This window comes from Falco cherrug, chromosome 4 (genome assembly GCF_023634085.1).
Source record: "Falco cherrug isolate bFalChe1 chromosome 4, bFalChe1.pri, whole genome shotgun sequence".
In the NCBI taxonomy this organism is placed as follows: Eukaryota; Metazoa; Chordata; class Aves; order Falconiformes; family Falconidae; genus Falco; species Falco cherrug.
Genome location: NC_073700.1, coordinates 48,344,978 through 48,365,027, shown reverse-complemented (window position 1 = coordinate 48,365,027; position 20,050 = coordinate 48,344,978). Strand labels below are relative to the sequence as shown.

Below are 20,050 nucleotides of genomic sequence, written 5' to 3'. Positions count from 1 at the left end.
CAGGGGTCAAGAGCGAGGGGGACAGGTTTTGCCGTGGCCAAACGTGAGCTGCCAGATGTGGGATTTGGTGATGAGCCATGTGGTTTTGGCCACGCTTTGCGGGACACGGGGGCAGGCAGCAGCCTCTCGGGGAGGCTTACCTTCGCTGCTCCTCTCGCAGCACTACAACAGCACCATCACCAGTAGAGGTCTGGTATTCAGACTCCCTGGGGACTTCTCTCCACAGTGACCCCACATATCTGCTTCTTCCAATCATGTCTCAAGTCCTACCCACTCCTTCTATTAGGTAGTGCCCGTATCCTACTAAAATCCTCACCAAAATTGATCCTGCCTGCTCATTTTAGATAGAACTCTAGGGATTGCCTGAACCCTGGCTGAGAAGCTTTCAGGCTGCAGAGGCATGACTCGGGCAAGGTGACAATATCAAAACTCTGGACTTATGAGCCTAAATCCCTTCTCCTGAATCCTAAACGTGCTTCAGAAAAAAATCGTGAAAAACCTTTCTCCTACATTGCTTATTCACACCTGAAAACTCTCCTCCTGTGTCTGGAGAAGCTGCCTACACCATGCAGACCCAGTCCTGTCTCCAGATCCTCCTTCCCCACCACATCAACCCTTCTCGGCAATACCAGACTGAACCTCAGAAACATTCAAATGCCTCCAGAAGCTATTGATCTATTTGTGAAGTTTCTGGAAGTGGAAAACCTAAATAAAGGTCTCACCGCAGGAAGGTAAATGGGGTTATTATCTTCAGCAGGCAAGGAAACCATGGAAAAGTCAAAAGGAAGGGAAGCACATGCCCCTTGGGATAGGATGAGGTGCTGGGAGAGAAGACAGAAAGTGCATGGGCTGTGTGCTTTGTGGGCTTTTCTTTGGCTTTACCCAATCCTCACAAGTGACTGTGAGAGGCTGGATGTGTATACTGGTTGTGAGGTAGAAGGAAGGGCAAGGTGAGAAGAATTTCTTACTCCAGGAAACTGGTGATGTAATCCCTGCTGCACGTAGACCATACAAATGGGTTGGTCTTCATGGTGATGTGAGCAGCCATGAGCTTGGCTGTTTCTTGTCCACGGGAGCCGCAGCTGTTGCCAACCCCATCGTGATTCATGCCAAACCTAGAAAGCGTCACCAAGGCAATTAGAGATGATCAGCTGCTGCAGCTTCAACACATCTGGATCATCTGCAGGAAGGATTTTTCAGCTCCTGGTGGCAGGAACAAACCAGCAGGGGCCCTTCCCTGTGACGGCCAATCCCAGGGACTCTTCTAGCCCAGTACTCACGTGTGGCCGATCTCGTGGGCAATGGTGAAGGCTGTGGCCAAGCCAATGTCCTCATTGATGCTGCAGCTTCGTTCTCGTTCGCACATCCCGCCAACGGGGGCCAGGCCTAGGGAAGCCAGATAGAGCTGTCACGTAGGGTCAGGGTCAGTACAAAGCATCTGTAGGGGATACGGGTGGTATTTGAGGACTATCTGATGTGCTTCACACTCACGAACACCGAGCATAGCCTGCTGTCAGTATGTTCATTCCCACCAGTTGTTTTGAGATGGACCCATGGCTCTTATGGGCTGTGGGCATATGGTCACTCAGCACCGTCAACTATATTAACAACGACAGGCTCAGAAATGCTAGGAATGGGTCAGATTTCTCTGAATTTCATATCCAAACCCCAGACTGTGTGCAGAGGGGGGAGAAGTCCTTGTCACAACATTGGCACTGCTGGTGGGGGGAACCTGAGATCAGCTGCACCAGCACTTGGGGCATCGGAGCTTGGACAGGGCAGCTGGGACAGCTGAGCATGCCAGGATCCAACCTGGCCATCCACGCTTGGCTATGGCTGACACCACCATGATCAGGAATCCAGCCTGACTCCATCTGCAGGGCTGGATCATGTGGAAATTCCCTCTGGATCATGGCAACAGATTCCCCAACCCTCTGCCCACACCCTGCCCTACCACTGCAGGCTGTGCCCACTGCACCAGGCCAGGGAAGGAAAGGAACAAACCAAGCCATCATGGCACCTCCAGCCTCAACTCCCCTCCCAGGCACCTCATCTGCAGCCAGGTCAGACATCCACCAACTTTTCCTTTTTAACTGCAGTGATTCAGAGCAGTAATCCCTCCCTGACTGCTTAGTCTAGACCAGGGCAAGACAAATTAGGAGCTACAGCCAGAGAGAGCTGCAGGGTCTGTCTGCGTCTAGCAGTTTAAATAAAGAACTCCCTTTATAGTCATCACAAAATAGTCTTATTTCTCTCTGTTAAGCCAGGAATACTCCACTAGGCTATGGACCAGCCCTAGATGCGAGTGGTTCTTAATCATCAGGCTGGACCTGACCCAGGGATATAATGGAGAAGCGTTCCAGAGCCCATCCGTCCTCCGGGTTGCTGCTTTTAGTGTTTACAGAAGGAGGCTACATAGTTGAGCAGGCTGGAAACTACTGGGCTGTTCCTGGCTCAACTGCCAGTGCTCGTGGTAGCATTGGGCAAACACTTCCCCTCAGCCCGCTCACTAGGGAAAGGGGATGGCAGAGCCCACCCTGGCCACACTCCCGAAGGCGCGTGTGCTGGTGAGAAGTGCTGCGGAAGGGGCAGCGAAATCCTACCTACCCAGGGTGCCACACGGTTTATTCTTGTAGATGCAAATGTCGTATCTGCAAAGAAGAGAAGGCAGTGTTAAGAACACTTACAATTTCCCTGGCTCCAAAACCGTGTATCTCCATTTTACTGATGTGTTCGCATCCCAAACAGCTCACGGCTCATGCAGCACTTCTGGAATGGGAAGTACCAACTGTAACAGGTAAGACACCTCCGATCCATGTTGTACAACACTCACTTTCCCCAGGCTGAGGCTCACTGTGGATTTTAAACAATAGCTCCTGTCCCTGAGCTACGGGGCAGTGCTGAGTGGGGTCAGAGGTTTGGGTTTGATGAAATGTGGTAAATCAGAAGGGACAATGCTATTCCAGCCTTAAAGCTCTCTGGATTTGGGTGGGTGTCCAGCTCTGCTCACTAGCACCCAATGCACTCCTGGGAGTTGGCCACTTCCCTCCGGGTCAGGGATCTGCCCCAGCAGCACAGTGTGGAAGGGGATAGGGCCAGCCTCTTGTCTGTAAACTCAGGTCCCTTGCAGCAAGTTGTATCAACAAAATATGTAATTCTGAAATAGTTTTTTTTTTTTTAAATAAGGAAAACATTTCAGTTTGAAAACACATTCCATTTCAAAACCCATTGTGGTTTCATTAAAATGCTAAAGTGATTTTTTATATTTCTTTTTCAGTTTACTTCCAAACAAATTCAATATGGGTTGATTCAGGATGACTCTTCCCTCTGTTCCTGGCCTCAACTTCCAGCCATTGCATCAAGGAGTCGACTGTTTGCCTGTCGTTAGCTGCATACAAGGAAAAGCTAAATAAGGATAGCAAAATAAAATCTCCTCCAAACTGAAATGCAGCACCCTTGCAATGGGACACGGCAGCAGCTCCAAAAGAGACCAGCTTAGTCTAGAGACCAAATATTATCATTTAATTGCAAAGAACCACATGCCTTCCCTGCCTCTGTTCAAATACCTTCTCCAGAAGGCGAGACTCCCCACACAGGGGATAGGTCTTTGCAAAACATGGGCTGAAAGGGGCAAGACTAACACAGAAATCTGTGGAGGGCGGGCAGGTGGCGGGACCAGCAGCAACCGGGCTGGGATGCCCCAGAGTCAGATCGAGGTGGTGTTGCTCCTTAGCCCCAAGGTGCATTTCAGCCTGGGTGTGAGCTGGGCTTGGAGCACCAAGGATGCTGACTGTGGTGCAGGTTTGGGGACACCCGCACAGTGAGCAGGTCCATCTGATACTGCTCGTCCCAGTGGCCCCATGGGGACAAGACTGGGGAGAAAGCAAGCTGATAGAACACGATGGGTTAAGCGTAACATGTTCGTGGTGATGGCTCCTGTCCCTTTGGCCCCTGGTGCCCTCTGGAAGTGTCCAAACCTCTCACCCCCAGCAGGAAATCGAGTGAGTGAAAAACATTTGTTGCTTTGTTTCGAGTGAATACCGTTAAAGCCTTTGGAGGCTCTGGTTTGACACGTTCCTGCAAGAGAAAAAAGCCCGCAGCTCAGCAAGATGTTATCAGGAGACAGGGAATTTATTAGAGAAGGGCCGGATGCACTGGTGCTGTCCAAGCCTGGCGCAGCCGCCCTGCAAGTTGCTTCGGGATAGCTCAAACATCTGGTGGGAGACCGAAGAACTCGGAACTGGCATTTGCATCCCACACGTGTGGTGGGAGGGAAGGAAAAGCAGACACCACAGCCCAGGGAGGGTGAAAAGCTGGGGCCAAGGGGCTTTTCGTTCACTCCTCCCCCAGTGCTCATGGGGTCTCATCACATAGCTCCCCAGGAGGGATGCATCAGGCAGCTCTCACAAGCTCCCTGGGAGGGATGTGCCAGGCTGCACACAGCTCCCACTGCCATCAGGAATCAGAGCAGGAGAGCTGCACATGGTGCCAACGAAACCGGCTCCCGCTTGGAGGCTCTCCTCTCCCAGGCTTTCATTTTATGACTTTCTTCCACTCAGCAAGAGGGGGGTGGAAAAAGGCACAAACAAATCTTGGGCTTCACCCCAGGCTGCTGCCCCTCTGCTCAAGCAGGGTTCATGCAGGCACTGGAGAGCCAATGTCCTGGGCAAAGCTGGCAGTACCACTGAGAGCTGCCCTTCAGCATCCCTCCCATACCCTCTGCTGCTCCAGGCTCAAGCACCCGTCTATTCTGACAGGGGTTATTTGTCCTGCACGTGAAGGTTCAGACTCCTTCACCCAGCTCTGGAGGTCTAATCCAGCATCCAGGTTAAGCTGCTGCCCTAGACTGCAAAGAGACATAGGCAGGGCAGGGACTGCTTTTGTCCTAGATGAAGTCACTACTTCAAGGGTGTCCATCAGCTACTAAGGAGAGAGTTCAGCCCCACAGGTAGGCACCTAAAATGGGGGGAGCTAAAACCCATACTGGCTGGAGGCACTCTGCCACTGTGATGATGCTCAGGTGCCACTTGTATCCTCTTTTCCATCTTTCACAGCAGGGGCAGATGGGGGTCTCTGTTTCAGCAGGATGCCTGATGCTCCACAACTCGGGATGGGCTCCCACACATGCCCAACATGGCTGTACACATTGTGCCATTGTAAATGCCCATGGCTGCAAACTAAGCTCCGTAGGAACACAACAAAGACTGAGGGAAGACACTGGAGGATGACAGCTATCTGAACTGCAATAATCCGCATCACTGCAAGGGAACGGGCGAGTGGCCAGCCTGCGGGACAGCCACTGCCAGGCAGCTTGCTAGGGAGCGTATGGGAAAGAAGCCTTGGATGAACCACTTGGACAGAGAGAAAGGACAGCTGCACAGAGGGCAGCCCCTGCGAGGACAGCGCTGCCAGGGCTGGGCTCAGCCTTACCTGGTGATCAGCACTGCAGTGTCGTGGTTGGCTATGCCATTCTCGGGGATAGCGTTCCCATTGCCGTTCCTGTTCACAATGGATTTCTGCCACTTGCAGAAGCTGTCCAGGGATTTCCCAGCATGGTGGTTGATCTCCAGTGTGGGCTGGAATGGAAGCAATATGACAGTGTGTTCCCAGGAAAGCTCTAATATGAAGGCACTGCCTATTCCCATGCCAGCAGAGCACTGACACCAGTCCAGGTGCCCCCACCTTTTCACAGAGATCATGGAAAAGCAAGGCTTTAGAGGACTAAAGCTACTTAAACCTCCCTAAAGCCACCTTATCATAGGAACAGTGCTCAGAGTCTCAGCGGTTTCCCCAGCCCACAGCCTAAGCCCAGTCCCCAGCTGCCATTGAGAGGATGTGGTGCACCCAGCAGACTGCAGTGGGGGGACCTCCATGGGTGACATCCAGGGCGAACACACAGATCCACAAAGGAAGTTCAGATGCATGACAGCAGCAGCTCAGCAAAGCCCGCCTTACCTGATCCTCGGTGAGGAGAATCAGTCGGGTCACCAGGATATTGACAATATTGCCCAGACTCGAGTCCTGGAAAAGTTTGGCAACCTGACCTCCAAGAAACAAGAAAAGACGAGTCTTAAAAATGAGCTCGCTGGCTGGGTGAAACGGTGCAATTGGTGGACCTGGCATGTGCTGGGCACTCAGTGAAGAGAAACAGCCTGGGCTGCAGGGTCTGAACACAATCCTTTTAGAAAGCAGAAATGGGTGTGGGACTTCACAATACCACTTGGATCACAGAGCCTCCTAAACCATGTTCAGACCTCAGTGTCTCCTGCTGGGGACATTCGAGCGGTGAAGCTGACATCCCACAGCACCTGCTCCTTGCCTGGAGCTCAGCTTGGGAAGCCCTGTGGTCCTGGCATTACACAGTCACAGGGATGAAGCTTTGCTGACTGCCCATTGGCAGGGAATGACACAGCATCTCTCAGAAATCTGCCGCCACACGATGGGTGTTTTACAGCAGATGACACAGTTAGAAACGGTATTGTTTTAAAATCTGGCATCTGCTTTAGAAATGCAAACAAAGCAAGCCATGAAAAGAGATCCTGCAGAGGACAGGACAAAGAGCCATCACAGAGGGGCTTTCAGCGGTTTGATGGATAACTTCCAAGCCTATCTCACCTCACAGGAGGATTCAGCACGGCCAGTCAGGCTGTTAATGCATCTAGCCTGGTACCCTGCTGCCAGCAATGACCCAAATCTGATGCTGCAGAGGAAGCTCCTCTGCAGTAACCCAGAGACACGGGCAGCGTGGTATGGAAGAGCGAGGGTATTTCTCCCTGCCCCTCACACTGATCAGCCCCCAAGCGTGAGAGCTCACTGTCCTTATGCTTTCCCATGTGTTTCTCAGCTTGGCTGGGCCTATTTGCAATGCTAATTTGCGATGAGAGATGCTGTTCAAAGAAAGGCCTTTGTTCTCCCAGTCCAGATCTGGCCTGTAGCATGGTCAGACGGGCCAGAGTTTACCTCTCCTACAGTGCCTCCTCTATACAACAGGGAGTCCCTGCGGGGCTCCGGAGTATCGCTGCTCATGAGCGGCAGCGGCATGTCAGGATTTTTGACCCAAACATCTCGCTCTGGGGATGGGGAGAAGCTACTGCCATCTTGCAACAGATCTGATTACCCCACTGCATTCCCATCCCACTTGTCTTCTTGGAGGAAAAGCACACGGCACCCTCTGCCAAACCCAAACATTCGGGGTGACGAACAGGACTTATTCCCGCCTGCTCTCTGCTGCTGGGTGTGTGAGCCCCTGGGGTCCCCCAAGGCTCATGATGTGGTTATAACACTTACAATATTCATGATGGCCAGGATGTACTGCTCTATGTCCCGTCGCCCGTGATACCCCACCATCATTTTGTCAGCCACCACCAGGGTCTCCACATAGCGCTCGGTGCTGACAGATCTCTTCAGGGGTAGCTGGCCTCGCTGGCTGTGGTTGCCCGACGGCTTCAGAGGGGAGGGCTTCAGTGTCCGCAACCACCAGTGTCTCCCTTTCCACGGCTTCTCATCTGAGAGGGGAAAAAGATTTTTCTGTTGCCCTCCAGCAGCAATTCAACAACATGGAGAGGTCAGGGGTGTGCAGCATGAGCTTGGTTTCAGGGAAGGAAAGGCCGTCACGAGGCTCTTTATGCACCACACATGGACCTAGCACATGCCCCCATTGCCATCGGCTGGATCTGTTTAGCAATTCCTGCTGCAGCCCAGGGATGTCCCTGCGCTCCTGCCGGCCCTGCTGGCATCCCGCTGGCCCTCCTGCCCGGGTGCTGCACGCAGAGGCGTGCACCCGTTCTGCTGCAGCAGCCCCACGTGCTTCACTGCCTCCGCGTGCGAGGCCCTGCTCTCGCCTCTGTCACAGGGAAGAGTGGTGTGGATTTAGAAACTACACAGACATCATCTGAAAATAAAGCCATTGCAGATCATTTCCTCTTTCCTTTTCCTGCCAGGACCTGAATTTAGGACTTGGCTTTTTCTCCACAGAAATGGCTGCCGCCTCCAAAGCAGCAGCAACAGCAGGTTTGTAGGACTTTGCTCCAGGCTTCAAGTGCTACTGACCTGACCCTAGAGCTGTCCCCAGCAGGGCCACCAGCTCCAAAAACCCCAGTCCAGGGACCACCACAGGGCCGGAAAGCTGTCTGGGAGATGACAACCACTCTCCCGCCCTGTCAGGAAAGCTGGTCAAACCCCCCTCCTCTGCTCTAGAGCTGGATCATGACACATGCAGCAGAACTGGGAAGATGGGCAGATCACAGGCAGCCCCACAGCCCACCAGCTCCAGCCCCCCCAGCTGATCAGAGGGAGCTTGAGGGGTGCTCGGGGCCCAGCTGCACCAGACAGATCAGGATGGGTCCAGCCTGTGGGGCAAGGGGATGGGGCAGCTTTGCTGAGGCCAGCTGCACCATGATTGCTCTGAACTGTATTTGGCCTGCAGCTCCCAGTGCATGGTCGCTGCCTTCCAAGAAGCAATTAGGAACAGGCTAACTTTTGTCTGGAAGCTGGGGAATGTGGCAAAGAGTCAGCAGAAGGGGAGTCTGCTGGCGCTTTGTCCAACATGACTTTGGGAGCTGGGATGGGAGGAACTGGGCCAGGGAAGCACAGGTTGTCCCCAGAGATGCTGTTAAGTCTGGGGACATGCAGAGCAGGCTGGCAGTGCCCCAGTGTCCCCAGAGGCTCCATCCCTTCCAGCAGTGCCTCCTCATTTGGTTAAGTGTCACCACTGGGGCACTGAATGAACACCCTGAAGCAACACACAAACCTGCCAGGACCAACCGGGAACAGTACCCACAAACTCTAATCCGTAAAATGTGAGCTGGTCTCTCTGCAGGGATGGCATCTCCTCTCATCCTTACGGAGTCAGGGGAAGCTTCCGTAAACTGAGGGAGCATTATCCTGTCTGCATGCAACATTTTGGGTAGATGGAAAATCTCTGCACATTCACAAGGGCTGTGGATTTCAGCAAGGCTCTAGGACACTGACTGCCTGCTAGCGAGGACAGGAAGGGCACAAGCATGTGGGGAGAGGCCAGGGCAGACCTCTGTGAGTTCATTAGGAAGTCAAAGGCTTGTAAGTGTAGAAATAGGGTAGATGTGCAATTGCCATTCTCTATACATGTCTCCCAGGGCCCACTGTGACTAATCAGATCCCACATCCCACCCTACAAGGCATCTTCCTACCTAGTCTCTAACAGCAGCAGATGTATCTCAATGCGGACACAACTTCCAGTAACTAACCCAGACAAGTCTCTGCTGAGCATGCGCGAGTTACGATTTCTCAATACCCTGTAAATTGGCCAATTCTGGAAGATTTTTCATAAGAACAATAAGAGGCAGTTATTTCTCTTCTATTCCATGCTCTGTTTACAAATTTAAAAGCCCTGCTGCGAAGAAGAGAGTACAAGAGCTTTCCAAAGAAATGGCCACCACAAAGCATGGGTAAAAGTAGATACAGAAAACTTCCTTGAATGCCAGAGATAAATTTGGTTCTTTGCCATAAAGAGCAGTGTGGACCTTCAAAGGTCTCCCAGAACTTTCCCAGCTGGCACTGGCATGGATAGAGGATGTGTTGGTGGGTACAGATACCTAGCACGCCACAGGCTGCGTCCATGTGTGGGTACTGGAGAGACGATCGCTTGTACACGACGTGGGGGCTGCCCTTGCCCTCGCTCCCTGTGCTGACATTGGCTCCTGGGCTCAGCGGTTCAATGAAATATTCCTCCTCATCTGCGACAATCACTCCATGCTGCAGAAGGAAAGAGACGGAAGGCAATAAAAAGAGGCAGAGAGAGAACTGGGTGACATACCAGTGGCTTCTTGTAATGAGCTTTCTGATGACTAACCACCGCATTTCTGGGGACTGACAAATACTTTTGAGAATGTGAAGGAATCCTTCATTTACGCACAATCACTGAACTAAATGAACCTACAGACCAGAGAAAACTGAACCAGATGGTCGTGGATGCCTTGGGTCATCTGTGTTCACTAAAAGTCCTCTTGAAATCACAGTCTTTCCTTGCAAAATTATGAATGACTTGTTTCCTATTCCACCCACTCAGTCTAATTAAGAGCTGTCTGTGGGATCCTAAATACCATACCTTCAAATAGCACAGCTCAGCAGTGAGATCTAACTCCTATACTTTCCAGCCTCACTGAAGAACCTTCAAAAGCAGCTCAGGACCACTACCACCAGCTGTGAAACTCAGGCACAGAGCTGCAGAGAAGTCTCAATGCTCAGAGGCTTTTGAGAAACACATTGGATCTTTAAAATCTGAAGTCCAGTTAGGTCAGGCAGCCAGCAGGAGCCACAACCTTTCTCTGCAGCATAAAACCTGGGTTGTGCACCACTGCCCCTTTTATACCTCTGACTGGCCACCTCAGCCAGATGATCTTATTTCTGCTCCCTTGTTTTTTGGTTTTCTCCCTTATTTTATTCTTTGGCTGAATGAAACTCAGCTGTGAGCCCAGACTTTGCTCTCTACAAGTGGACACACTTATGCGACAGTGACAATGGGGCAGAAGCAGACCCCAGCAGGATAAGCAGCCAAACCCACCAGGTGTTTGCAAGATCTCTCCTTTGCAGCAAGCCTTCCCTCTTAGAAGGTCTGAGCAACCCAACTTTCTGGCAGCCCAACATGACACAAGTAGAACCTCCATTGCTGTAACAACCCCTGGCACTGAATCCCACCTGACTGCAAGAAACGTGGGTGTGCTATCAGCTGACCTTTACCAGCAAGCAACCGAGACACAGAAACATGCCTGACATTGCTCAAGCAGGATGAGAAGTATCCCAAAAGTCTAAGACCCATATTACCTGGCTGTCCTCCCACTCCTCCCCGTGTGCAAGCATAGCTCTGGGTGGAGGGACACCTCTGTTCTGCCATCAGCTCTGCACCGGTGTTGTCCTTTGGTTATCACAGCACTTCACCAGCTCCCCTCTATGCAAGAGGGATGGGAGCCCTGATCTGCCAAGATGGGGAGCGGGGAAGCAGGTCTCTAAAACATCTTGAGGTCTTTGCGTTGAAGGCACCACCTGTGTAACAGCATTACTGCTGGGCGTTCATGGGGGAGAGCCTCTCTAGGGTGGATGCTGCCTCTGCAATAGGTCTCTCCCCCTCTCCCTCCCTGCCATGAGAGCTGAATCGAGGCAGTGTGTGCACTGCGAAGTCCCCATCTCCAGAGTGCCGGGGGATTTCCTCCTGCACCAGGCTCTGTTGCTCTTGGCTCAGCTCCACCTTTTCAAACACAAGCGAGGTACTGTGAGGTTAGCCTGGCGAGGGCTCCGGCGGAAAGCCGAGTGTCGGCCTGCGAAGCCAGCTGGCTGCCGGCTTTGTGGGACGGGGAGAAGGAGGTCACCACTGGCTTGGGGCAGAGCAGCAGGAGGGGAGAGCACGTCCTGCCCCAAACCCATGTACTGATAGAAAAGGGTCATTCTTCCTTAAACCCAGAGCCTCTGCAGAGCGTGAGAGGCAGGAGGCTCCACTGCTTGCCTGGCATGAAGCTCGGCCATTGCAGGAATCTAAAAACTGCCCCGTCGCTGACCCCAAAGACAGAGCTCTGAGGTCCGGGCGCTGGACGTGACACAAGCCTGTTGAAGGGGGGAGGCGAGAAGCCCTTAGAGAGATCCCTGTGGTTTGTGGGGGAGCTCAACTGGATATCCTGTCTATGATTCACCCAGGTCATCTGCAGAGCAAGGATGGTTTATGTTATTAGCTTATAACCACACTTAAGAAAAGCACAGCCACACATGCAATCCAGCTCTTGCACCTCCTTGTACATACACACGAGCAGCTCGATGTTAGCCTCAGCAGCGGGGCCATCCACCTTCTCCAAGCACTAACGTTCATGCTGACTTCAGGAGGGCTTTTCAGGTGAAAGCCCAATCTCAGCACAGACACTCAGAGTTGAAAACCTGGCCTTTAACCTGGCCTTTGATGAGTTCTGACACAAGAGGTAGGAGAGTGGCATTTCTCTCCTACAGTTGTTTTCTCCTTACTGATTTTTTTTGATGGCAGGACACAGGTCCTCGGGACCTCATGCAGCCAGTAGGATGAAACACGGCTTTGCCTAAGACAGGGATTCCAGGGCTGGGCCAGGCTGTGGCAAAGCTGCCTGGGCTGCTTCCTGCAGCCTCCAGCTGCTTTGTGCTTGGCCCTGCTGGCAGCTCACAGCTCTGTGCGTTTTGGAAAATGGACCCTTTTGCCCTTTGCTTCTGACAACTTAAGCCTGGGTGACTTTGCTGAGGCGCAGCACAGTGTGCTCTCCACAGGAGATGTGTGGGGTAAGCCATGCTGCCTGCCTGCCCGCAGGCCAGGGTGACAGCGTGTGTGGCCAGGAAGCTGAGTCAACGGGAACATGCCCAGATATGGGCAGCTCAAAGCTGGGGTGCCATAAGGTGAGAATTATGTCATGGGTGGTTGAAAACAAAGCTGTTTACAGCACTACACCTTGCAGATACAGAAAGTGCTTAGGGACCTGGGAGTCTGAAGACAGAAGGATGGCTTTGGGGCTTGTTACCTGTTTTCACAGCTTTGTAGTGGATGCTTCTGTGGATACGATTGTCCCTTTCCCTCCTCCTCGTGCACAGCTCACCCCATAATCAGCATCAGGTCCCTGCTGTGCCCATTCAACAACGCAATACACAACCCACTTTGCATCATTAGTCAGGCCTGCACAAATGTGGGCCATCGTGTGCAGTCCCCCCTTAGCATGTGTCAGCACAAACCTCAACCTTGAGACCACAGCAACAGGAGACCCTCTTCTATCCCCACCTGACCCCTCCAAAGCAGACTGATGCCTGCCTGGAAGGGAGCATGCTGTGGCTGAGGGATGGCATGAGTGGATCAGCTGTTACTGATCAACAAGAGCTCTGCAACAGGTCTGCTCCAGTGGCAAGTACAGCCACGACTCTGCCAGCTTAAAAAGATACCAGACTCCTCTTGTCCGAAATGTCCTCTGACCCCATCATCCTCACTAACCCAGAAGTCCTCCTCCCCGCTCCTTGCTGATGTCCGTAGCTCTTGAGGGCAGAAGGACAGAGTTCAGGACAAGGACAGGCTGTTGGATGACCCTCCATCCCTCTTTGTGCCTGGCTGCATTCTCCTCCTGACAGCCCCTGGTATCTCTCCAGAGCCAAACACAGCCTGTGGACTAAATTATCCCAGTACAAGTGCTGCTGGGCCACTGCTTGCCCTGGACTTGCTGCCCTCTGAAGTGGGAAGGTAGCCTAATGCCAGATCTATTCTGAGCCAGCAACATCCAGCTCACCCTTCAATGCTTTTGTGAACACCAGTAAATTGTCTAGGACTTGAACAGAGTTCCCATATCTAAACGAAGGGCTAACTAGGGAACCAAGAGTTTATCCAGCTCTGATTTTTGGCTGTGAGATAGAAACATTAGACTCTATGATATAATGAATCAGATTCTCATTTCTGTTAATAACCCACAGCACTGTTCTGGCAGTGCAATTTAGCAATAAATCAAATGTGAATTCGTTGCCATTTGGAAGCTCTTCCACACTGCCAGAACACTGCTAAGAGGTGGGGCTGTAGCATAAATATGTTTCTGGCCTTTTTCTACGTTACCCCCTCCAAGGGAGCCATCATCCTTGGGATTTGCTAACAGGGCATGTTTGCTGCATCCTTCCATCTGGCAGGTCATGAAATGTGCTTTGTGAGCCAGAAATATCAGAAAATCACAGAAAAATAAGGATTGAAGTCCTTAGTCTATTCCCATTGATTAAAGAATCATACCTGGAGTATTTTTGAGAGGCATCTGTCTGGCCTATTCTTAAAGATCTTAAGTGATGTAAGGGCTACGTACTCTCCAAGCAATCTAGTCCAGAGCTCTGCTAACCTCACCACTGATGTCTATCATTAAGCTTTCTCGGTGATGTTTAAGACCATGATGTCTAGTCCCAGCTGTCAGGACACACAAAATCAATCATTCCCACCCTCTTTGCTGCAGCTTTGCTGTTTTTTATGAATGCCATCTTGTCCCCTCTTGATGTTCTTTTTTCTTGTTCTGATGCTTTCAGTTCTTCCCCCAGAAGTCACATTTTTAGCTCCTGAAATCTGGACAGAAGTGCCTGGGAACCCCAGGAACGTATCTGCAATTGTAAGGATCTGAATGCACTTTTGACATTCCAAGTTGTGCTGTGAAATTCCTTCCCTCCTGCACTTCTTCCTCACCAGCACATGCAAAATACATCTTTTGCTGTTGCTGTTGGAAGTGAAGGGGAGAGTTCTGTGAGAGCCAGAATGGTCTAGAGCCTGGATTATTAAAATCAATGGAAAAATGCCCAATGACTGGTAGAAACTGGGCTACAAATGAAATACGGATCAGGAACCTCTACAGACGTGATGAAGAGATGTGGCCTTCTTCACCCTCAGCTGACTTTTGATGCCAGTGTGCTATATTGCAGCTCGACACCAATCCCATGCCTTTCCCACCACCATGGACCCACCTGCTGGGACCAAACCAGATCGCACTTCTACAGCAAAGATCAAAGAGGCTGCGATCAGCTCTGCCTTACAGGCAGCTCTAGCTGTTAGTATCACCCTTGGCTGGGCAAAATAAAGAGACTCACCAGACCATTGCAGTTGCTGATGGCGACCTTTGAGTTCAGGTACTGATCCTGCAAGTGGCCTGCGTAGTGGCAGTCTTCGTGGAAATCATGTTGCCAGTCCACACCATCTCGCTTCCAGTATTCGACAGTGAAGTGCTCAGCCAGGAGGTTGGAGTGCAGCGTCAGGTTGAGGAGGAACTGGGTTCGGTGGGCAGAGACTTTGTAGAAAACCTGCTGCTCAGATGGCTCGTAGGCCAAGGAGCCCAGACTGCGCCGAGGACGTTGCTTTAGCTGGCTTCTCACATCAAAGGTGAGGAAGTCCCCGTTTTGGTCCACTTGGATGGGGAACGCAATTTCATAGTGATCGAGGCTGGAGAGGAACTCCTCTGGGGAGGGAAAGCAAACACAGGATGAATGACATACTGCAGAGAAAGTCAAATGCCCAGTGACTTCTGCACGGAGCCACAACTGAGCCACAGCCAGTGCAAGGTGGAGGGACAGGGTCCTGACAGAGGAGTCCGCTCTGCCCAGGCTGCAGGATCCGTCCATATTCCCAAAGGCCTTCAGCCTACAGAGCCGTGGGGCTGCAATAGGCCTTGGGCCTGTGGAGCGTCACCTTCTTCCTCTGCAGGTGACGGAGAGAAACACTGGTCCAGGGGGCCTTTCAGGACACCCAGATTCTGGCACTGCACCTGGACTATCCCCCACCTCTCCATCTCCACTGGGCAGAGACACTCCAGGTTGTGCACAGTCACACTGTGCTCTGGAGGGTTATTTTAACCTGGATCCCCTCAGTAACAAAGCTAGCAATAAGGTCTCTTCAAAACGAGCCAGAATGAGCCTTGGGGCAACAATGTCTCGGGAGAAGACAGTCTCACTAAGGAACAGTGGGGTTCTTCAGAACATCTACAGCTGCCACATGGACCTGCTAACAGCTTTGATAACTCGCATAATAACAGCACCATACCAGCCTCCCTGATCACAGCTGCACGAGTGTATTAGCTACTGGGTATCCTCTTAAGAGGCACAAAGATGATGCCCTTGCAATGCCAGTCTTGCAATCAAGAAGGAGGGTAACCAGAATTCCCCAGCTGTGCTGAAAAGGCAGCAAGGAAAGAAGTTAGACAGCCCCACTCCCCAGACAGGTCTTTTATCTACGACACCATCCTGCCTTCCCAGCTCACCAGCTTGGTGTTTTATCGTATCAGCCTGGCTTAGCACCTTCTCTTGGGTTTTTAAACCTGTCTCCTACCACTTAGGAAATGTGCTCTGACAAGGTCACTGTCCAAAATGTCTGCCTGCACTCACACGGTAACACAACACTTTTGGCTGTCAAAGAAATTGGCACTCTGGAACCTCGACAGAAATTTCTCTTTCCAAGCAAAACGTCACAGGGACTGCCAGATCGGATCTGACCAGAGGTCTAGCTGTCTCTGACAGCCTTCAGTACCAGAGGAGAAGATGGAAAAAAACCACCCACTGGACAGGATTGCTCCCCCCATCACAGTGTGTTCTTCCAAACCCCTGATGGCTGGAGGTTTGCTCATGGAGTGGGAGAGGATTTGCCCCATTTTCAGGGCAATCTGGAAGATTCTTACCGTGCTTTCTGCATCCTATTTGTAGTTGTTTCCTAAGCAAACAGGAGAGGACAGGCTACTCCAGGGTGGCTGTGTTTCGCCTGGCTCCACAGCACCCATCTTCAAAGCCTTCCCAGCCATCATAAATTTGGACTCCAAATTACACTCTTACCACATGGCAGCACTGGAAAGTTTCCTTTTTCTCTAGTGTGTTTTCCAGTGTGGGAGCCTGACAGAGTGGTTTCCTTGGCCACTGGTAATGGGACAGTCCTTCCCACCAGCTGGGTTTAGGGGTTAGCTCCCATCCTTCCAAACCATAAGCACTTCTGGCACCTCTCCCTCACCTCAACAAGCCAGAAATAATTATTAGTTTTTTAACTTCCTGTGCTTCAGCTTCTCCTGCATCACACCGCCTCGTGTGTGATGTGGCCGGGCAAACAAGAGTGACTATTTGCACTTAAGCAATGACCTCAGGCTTGGAAAAATTTGCTATCGGAAGCGTCTTGTTTTTCTTTTTCCCTCTCTGCAGTCCATATGGGCTTGCAAAATAGTGAATCGGAAGGAGGTCTGTACATGCACTGGCCAGAAAGGGCCTGGGACCCTTGGCTGATCCTGACCTGCAAGGTACATCCAGGTGAAAAAAGTGTCCAGAGCCTGGGAGTGAGGTTGTGTGTGAGAACCTGCTTTTGCTGTAGTGCTGGTCACTGTGCATCCCCTCACAGATGTCACTCTCAAAACTGAGGCACAAGGAGGAAAGATTTAAGAACAGTGCCCTGCATCACATCAGCGTTTTAGGAAGTCATGCTTTAGAGTGGGAATGCCACAAATGGAAAAAAATAATGGAGAGAGACTTTCAATGCAAGAAAGAGGCCAGTGTCCTCATCCAGTGTTAGAGCTGGCTCCTTCCTCTCTAAAAATGTAAAACGTTATATTAGGCTCTAAAAATTAGGATCTCTTTAACTCCCTAACGCTGTGTACTCCATTCAATATCACAGATGTTCCCTAATTTCCTCATTTGCCCAGCCCTGCCTTGGTCATGCTCCCCACATTGCAGACCACACTAGGAGCCCCCAATAGCAAGAGCGGCACTGCTTGGCCCTTCCTTCCTTCCAGAAAAGCCACCATGTGCCCTCTGACCTTTCAGCCACTTCATGCTGTATTAATAGATCTTGGCCTGAAACGTGCAGTACTGCATCCACTGTATCAGAAGGGTTTTCACTGGTGATAAGCAAACTGGTGTTTCCAGAGAGCTGTCAAGCTGCTTCAGAAGAGATGCTATAAAAAGCCCTTCTCCAGGAAAACCTGCCCATGGCTGTGCGGGACACTCGGCACCCCGAAGCACCACAAACCTCCCAGGAGAGGGCAAGGGAGAAAGCTGGGAAGCAGGAGGGGTGGGGTGTGGGAACAGGTACTTTGCTGCCCCATTTTTGTAGAAAGGGAGCACACGTCAGCAGGGGCAGGGATGGCAGAGGAAGAGAAAGGGCACAGGGGAGGCAGAGGGCTAAGCTGACCAAAAGCAAGAGAGGGAAGGTGAAAGTGGAGGAGGGAGGATTTTGTTCCCTCCTTGTACATTCACCATTGCCTCTCTCATTACTGAGCTGCTTAAAGGATGAAAAGGAAGCAGATGTTTGCTCTGGTCCCGTCACCAAAGAGGAGCCCCAGCTGCAGCCCAGACACGATTCCTAAGGGATGGCTATGGAAAACGCTATGGGATCCCACAGCTTCAGGCTGCCCTGGCATTGTGGCAGTCACTACATCCTCCAAGGGACCGTTGGTTTACATGTGAGCTGGGAGCAGCGAGATTAGCCTCAGCGTTCCATAAAACAGGGAATGTCTAATCTATCACTATAGTTAAACTAAGGTACTAGAAGAAAAATTCGTTTTGATTAAAAACCATTCAGCAATGGCGAGCATGTGCTGAATCCTTGGTCAATTGCTTCAGCTGCTGCTCCCTGCACTGTTAAAAACTGCAGCCTGAGTGTACACGTTACATCTGAATCTTGTTACATCTCTGCTGGCTTGAAGAGGCCTTCAATGCTGGGCTGCTGTTTCCCACAAACATAATTATAGCTTATGATTATGATACCTTAATCTTTTTCCTGCATAAAACAAGTACACTGATCTGGAGTTGTGCACAGGGGGCACATGAATCCTCTTCCACATGGTCCTTCGTCAAAATCAGTGGCTTGTTGAAAACACTGGCCTTTATTCTCCATGCCTCCAACTGCTAAGAGGAGATAACAAGGTTTCACCCTCTTCAAAGGGTGTTGTGAGGATTATGTACTTACTATCTCAGCAGCGTGGTGAAGAGAAGTGTTGAGTAACATCAACGGCCTGACGCCAACCATGCCGGATGCAGGGAGCCTAAAAAAGCACTCTGACAGCAAGCGGGGCCCATGGGGCAGCCTGACTGGAGAGGGGACAGGCTGCAGTCCCTGGCTCGGTGCTCCCACAGCACCAGGCTCCCAGCAACATCACGGGCTGAGACTCATCCCCCAGACCAATGCATCTGGGAAAGCACAAATGCATTAACTGTCATTTCAGTGAGCCCTTGGGTTTAGACCAAGGTGTATTAGCAAATGGTGTGGGGACTCATGAGTGAGGGAGCATTTCAGCTGCTGTGAGTCAGGATGGAGGCGATCTGGCAGTGAAATCCTCATCAGAGCGTCACTGCGCTGCAAACGCGGTGCTGCAGATGGAGGGAGGTGTGAACTGACAGACGCGGGAGGCCCAGAACAGTCACCCCAGGCATTGCCAGAGGCTTTGGCGAAAAGGACCAGAAACTGTGTTTGTTTCAGATTCAAGAAAATCTGCCTGTATAACCTCGCACGTTGCACAGTGCCTGCACAGCACGCAGCTCTCTGTCTGACTGCCTCTCGTTTCCCCCAGCACAAGCTGCACTACAGTGGTGCCCCGTGTCTAGCAATGGAGATGGTACTCAGACCCAGGACAGTGTGTGACTTTTGGTGCCTTTGTTCCTCTTCCCAGTTCTGCTTCACAAGATAACCCACGGCCATCAGAACTACAGCCCCTATGGTGCTGCACTACTCAACAACCCAGGTATATTGTGGACTTCGGCCCTGCTGCAATTAACCCAGGCACATGTGGTATTTCAGGATTATGGCTGCGTTAAGTATGCTACTGAGTTTGTAACACCTCGCACAGATAAGTCTGACTTTGGAGCTCGCTCTTCTTACCTCTGGCACCTGATGGGAGTGTTCATATTGCCTCTTAAGAAATGGCCATGAAAGCAAATTAGTAGTATTAAGCAATTCAACTACCCTGTGTTACCTGACTGTGCTGTATTTGTACTCCAGGCTGAGTACAAGGTGGCCCACTTCATTTTCCAGTCCCTTCACTCCTAACCTGGAATAAAATCATGTACAAAGGCACAAATCTAAGTACAAGAGCCCCACATTCTGCTTTCCTTGCAATCACTTGCATGTGTGGCTCGGTATTTAAACACAAGGCCATTAGAAACACACAGCCATACAAGACAGGTACAGAGCAGGTTTGAGCATTTGCTGATGGTAGCGCTTACAGAAATGTGGGTACAAACTAAACCCGCTCCTCCAGCAGCACACGTCTGTCCGTACCCAGCTGTGCAGAGTATTTGTGTGCTCCAGCAGAGACCTCAATCCCTGCACGCGCAGAGGGCTGTTTGTAAGTGCACCGGCTGGCTGCACACACGCAGCCTTCCCCCTAACAAAGCCTCTATTCATCTGAGGATGCGCCGCTCCACCCGAGTGGAAGGGAAGCTTCCTCTATTGCTACCACATCTCCTTTGCTTTCTAAGCCTGTATGTGGCTCTCATCTTGCACAGACCCTACTGCTCTGAATTCTGCAAAAAGTCAAGGAGGGTAACATCTGAGAGCAAAACACATCCTTTCCTCGGAGGTCAATGGAAAACACCTGCAAAT

The 20,050-nt window shown here is 51.3% G+C and overlaps 1 protein-coding gene across 1 annotated transcript in view; it reads right to left on the bottom strand.

Moving 5' to 3' along the window:
• Positions 1-20,050, bottom strand: part of ADAMTS10 (ADAM metallopeptidase with thrombospondin type 1 motif 10) — a 59,485-nt gene that overhangs the window by 26,158 nt on the left and 13,277 nt on the right. The window contains exons 3-10 of the mRNA XM_005434374.3: positions 14,575-14,939; positions 9,573-9,732; positions 7,288-7,505; positions 5,956-6,039; positions 5,431-5,576; positions 2,608-2,651; positions 1,281-1,386; positions 969-1,115 (exon numbers count right to left, since the gene is read on the bottom strand). Coding sequence (XP_005434431.1) covers positions 969-1,115; positions 1,281-1,386; positions 2,608-2,651; positions 5,431-5,576; positions 5,956-6,039; positions 7,288-7,505; positions 9,573-9,732; positions 14,575-14,939 — 1,270 coding nt within the window. The remainder of the gene's footprint in view (positions 1-968; positions 1,116-1,280; positions 1,387-2,607; positions 2,652-5,430; positions 5,577-5,955; positions 6,040-7,287; positions 7,506-9,572; positions 9,733-14,574; positions 14,940-20,050) is intronic.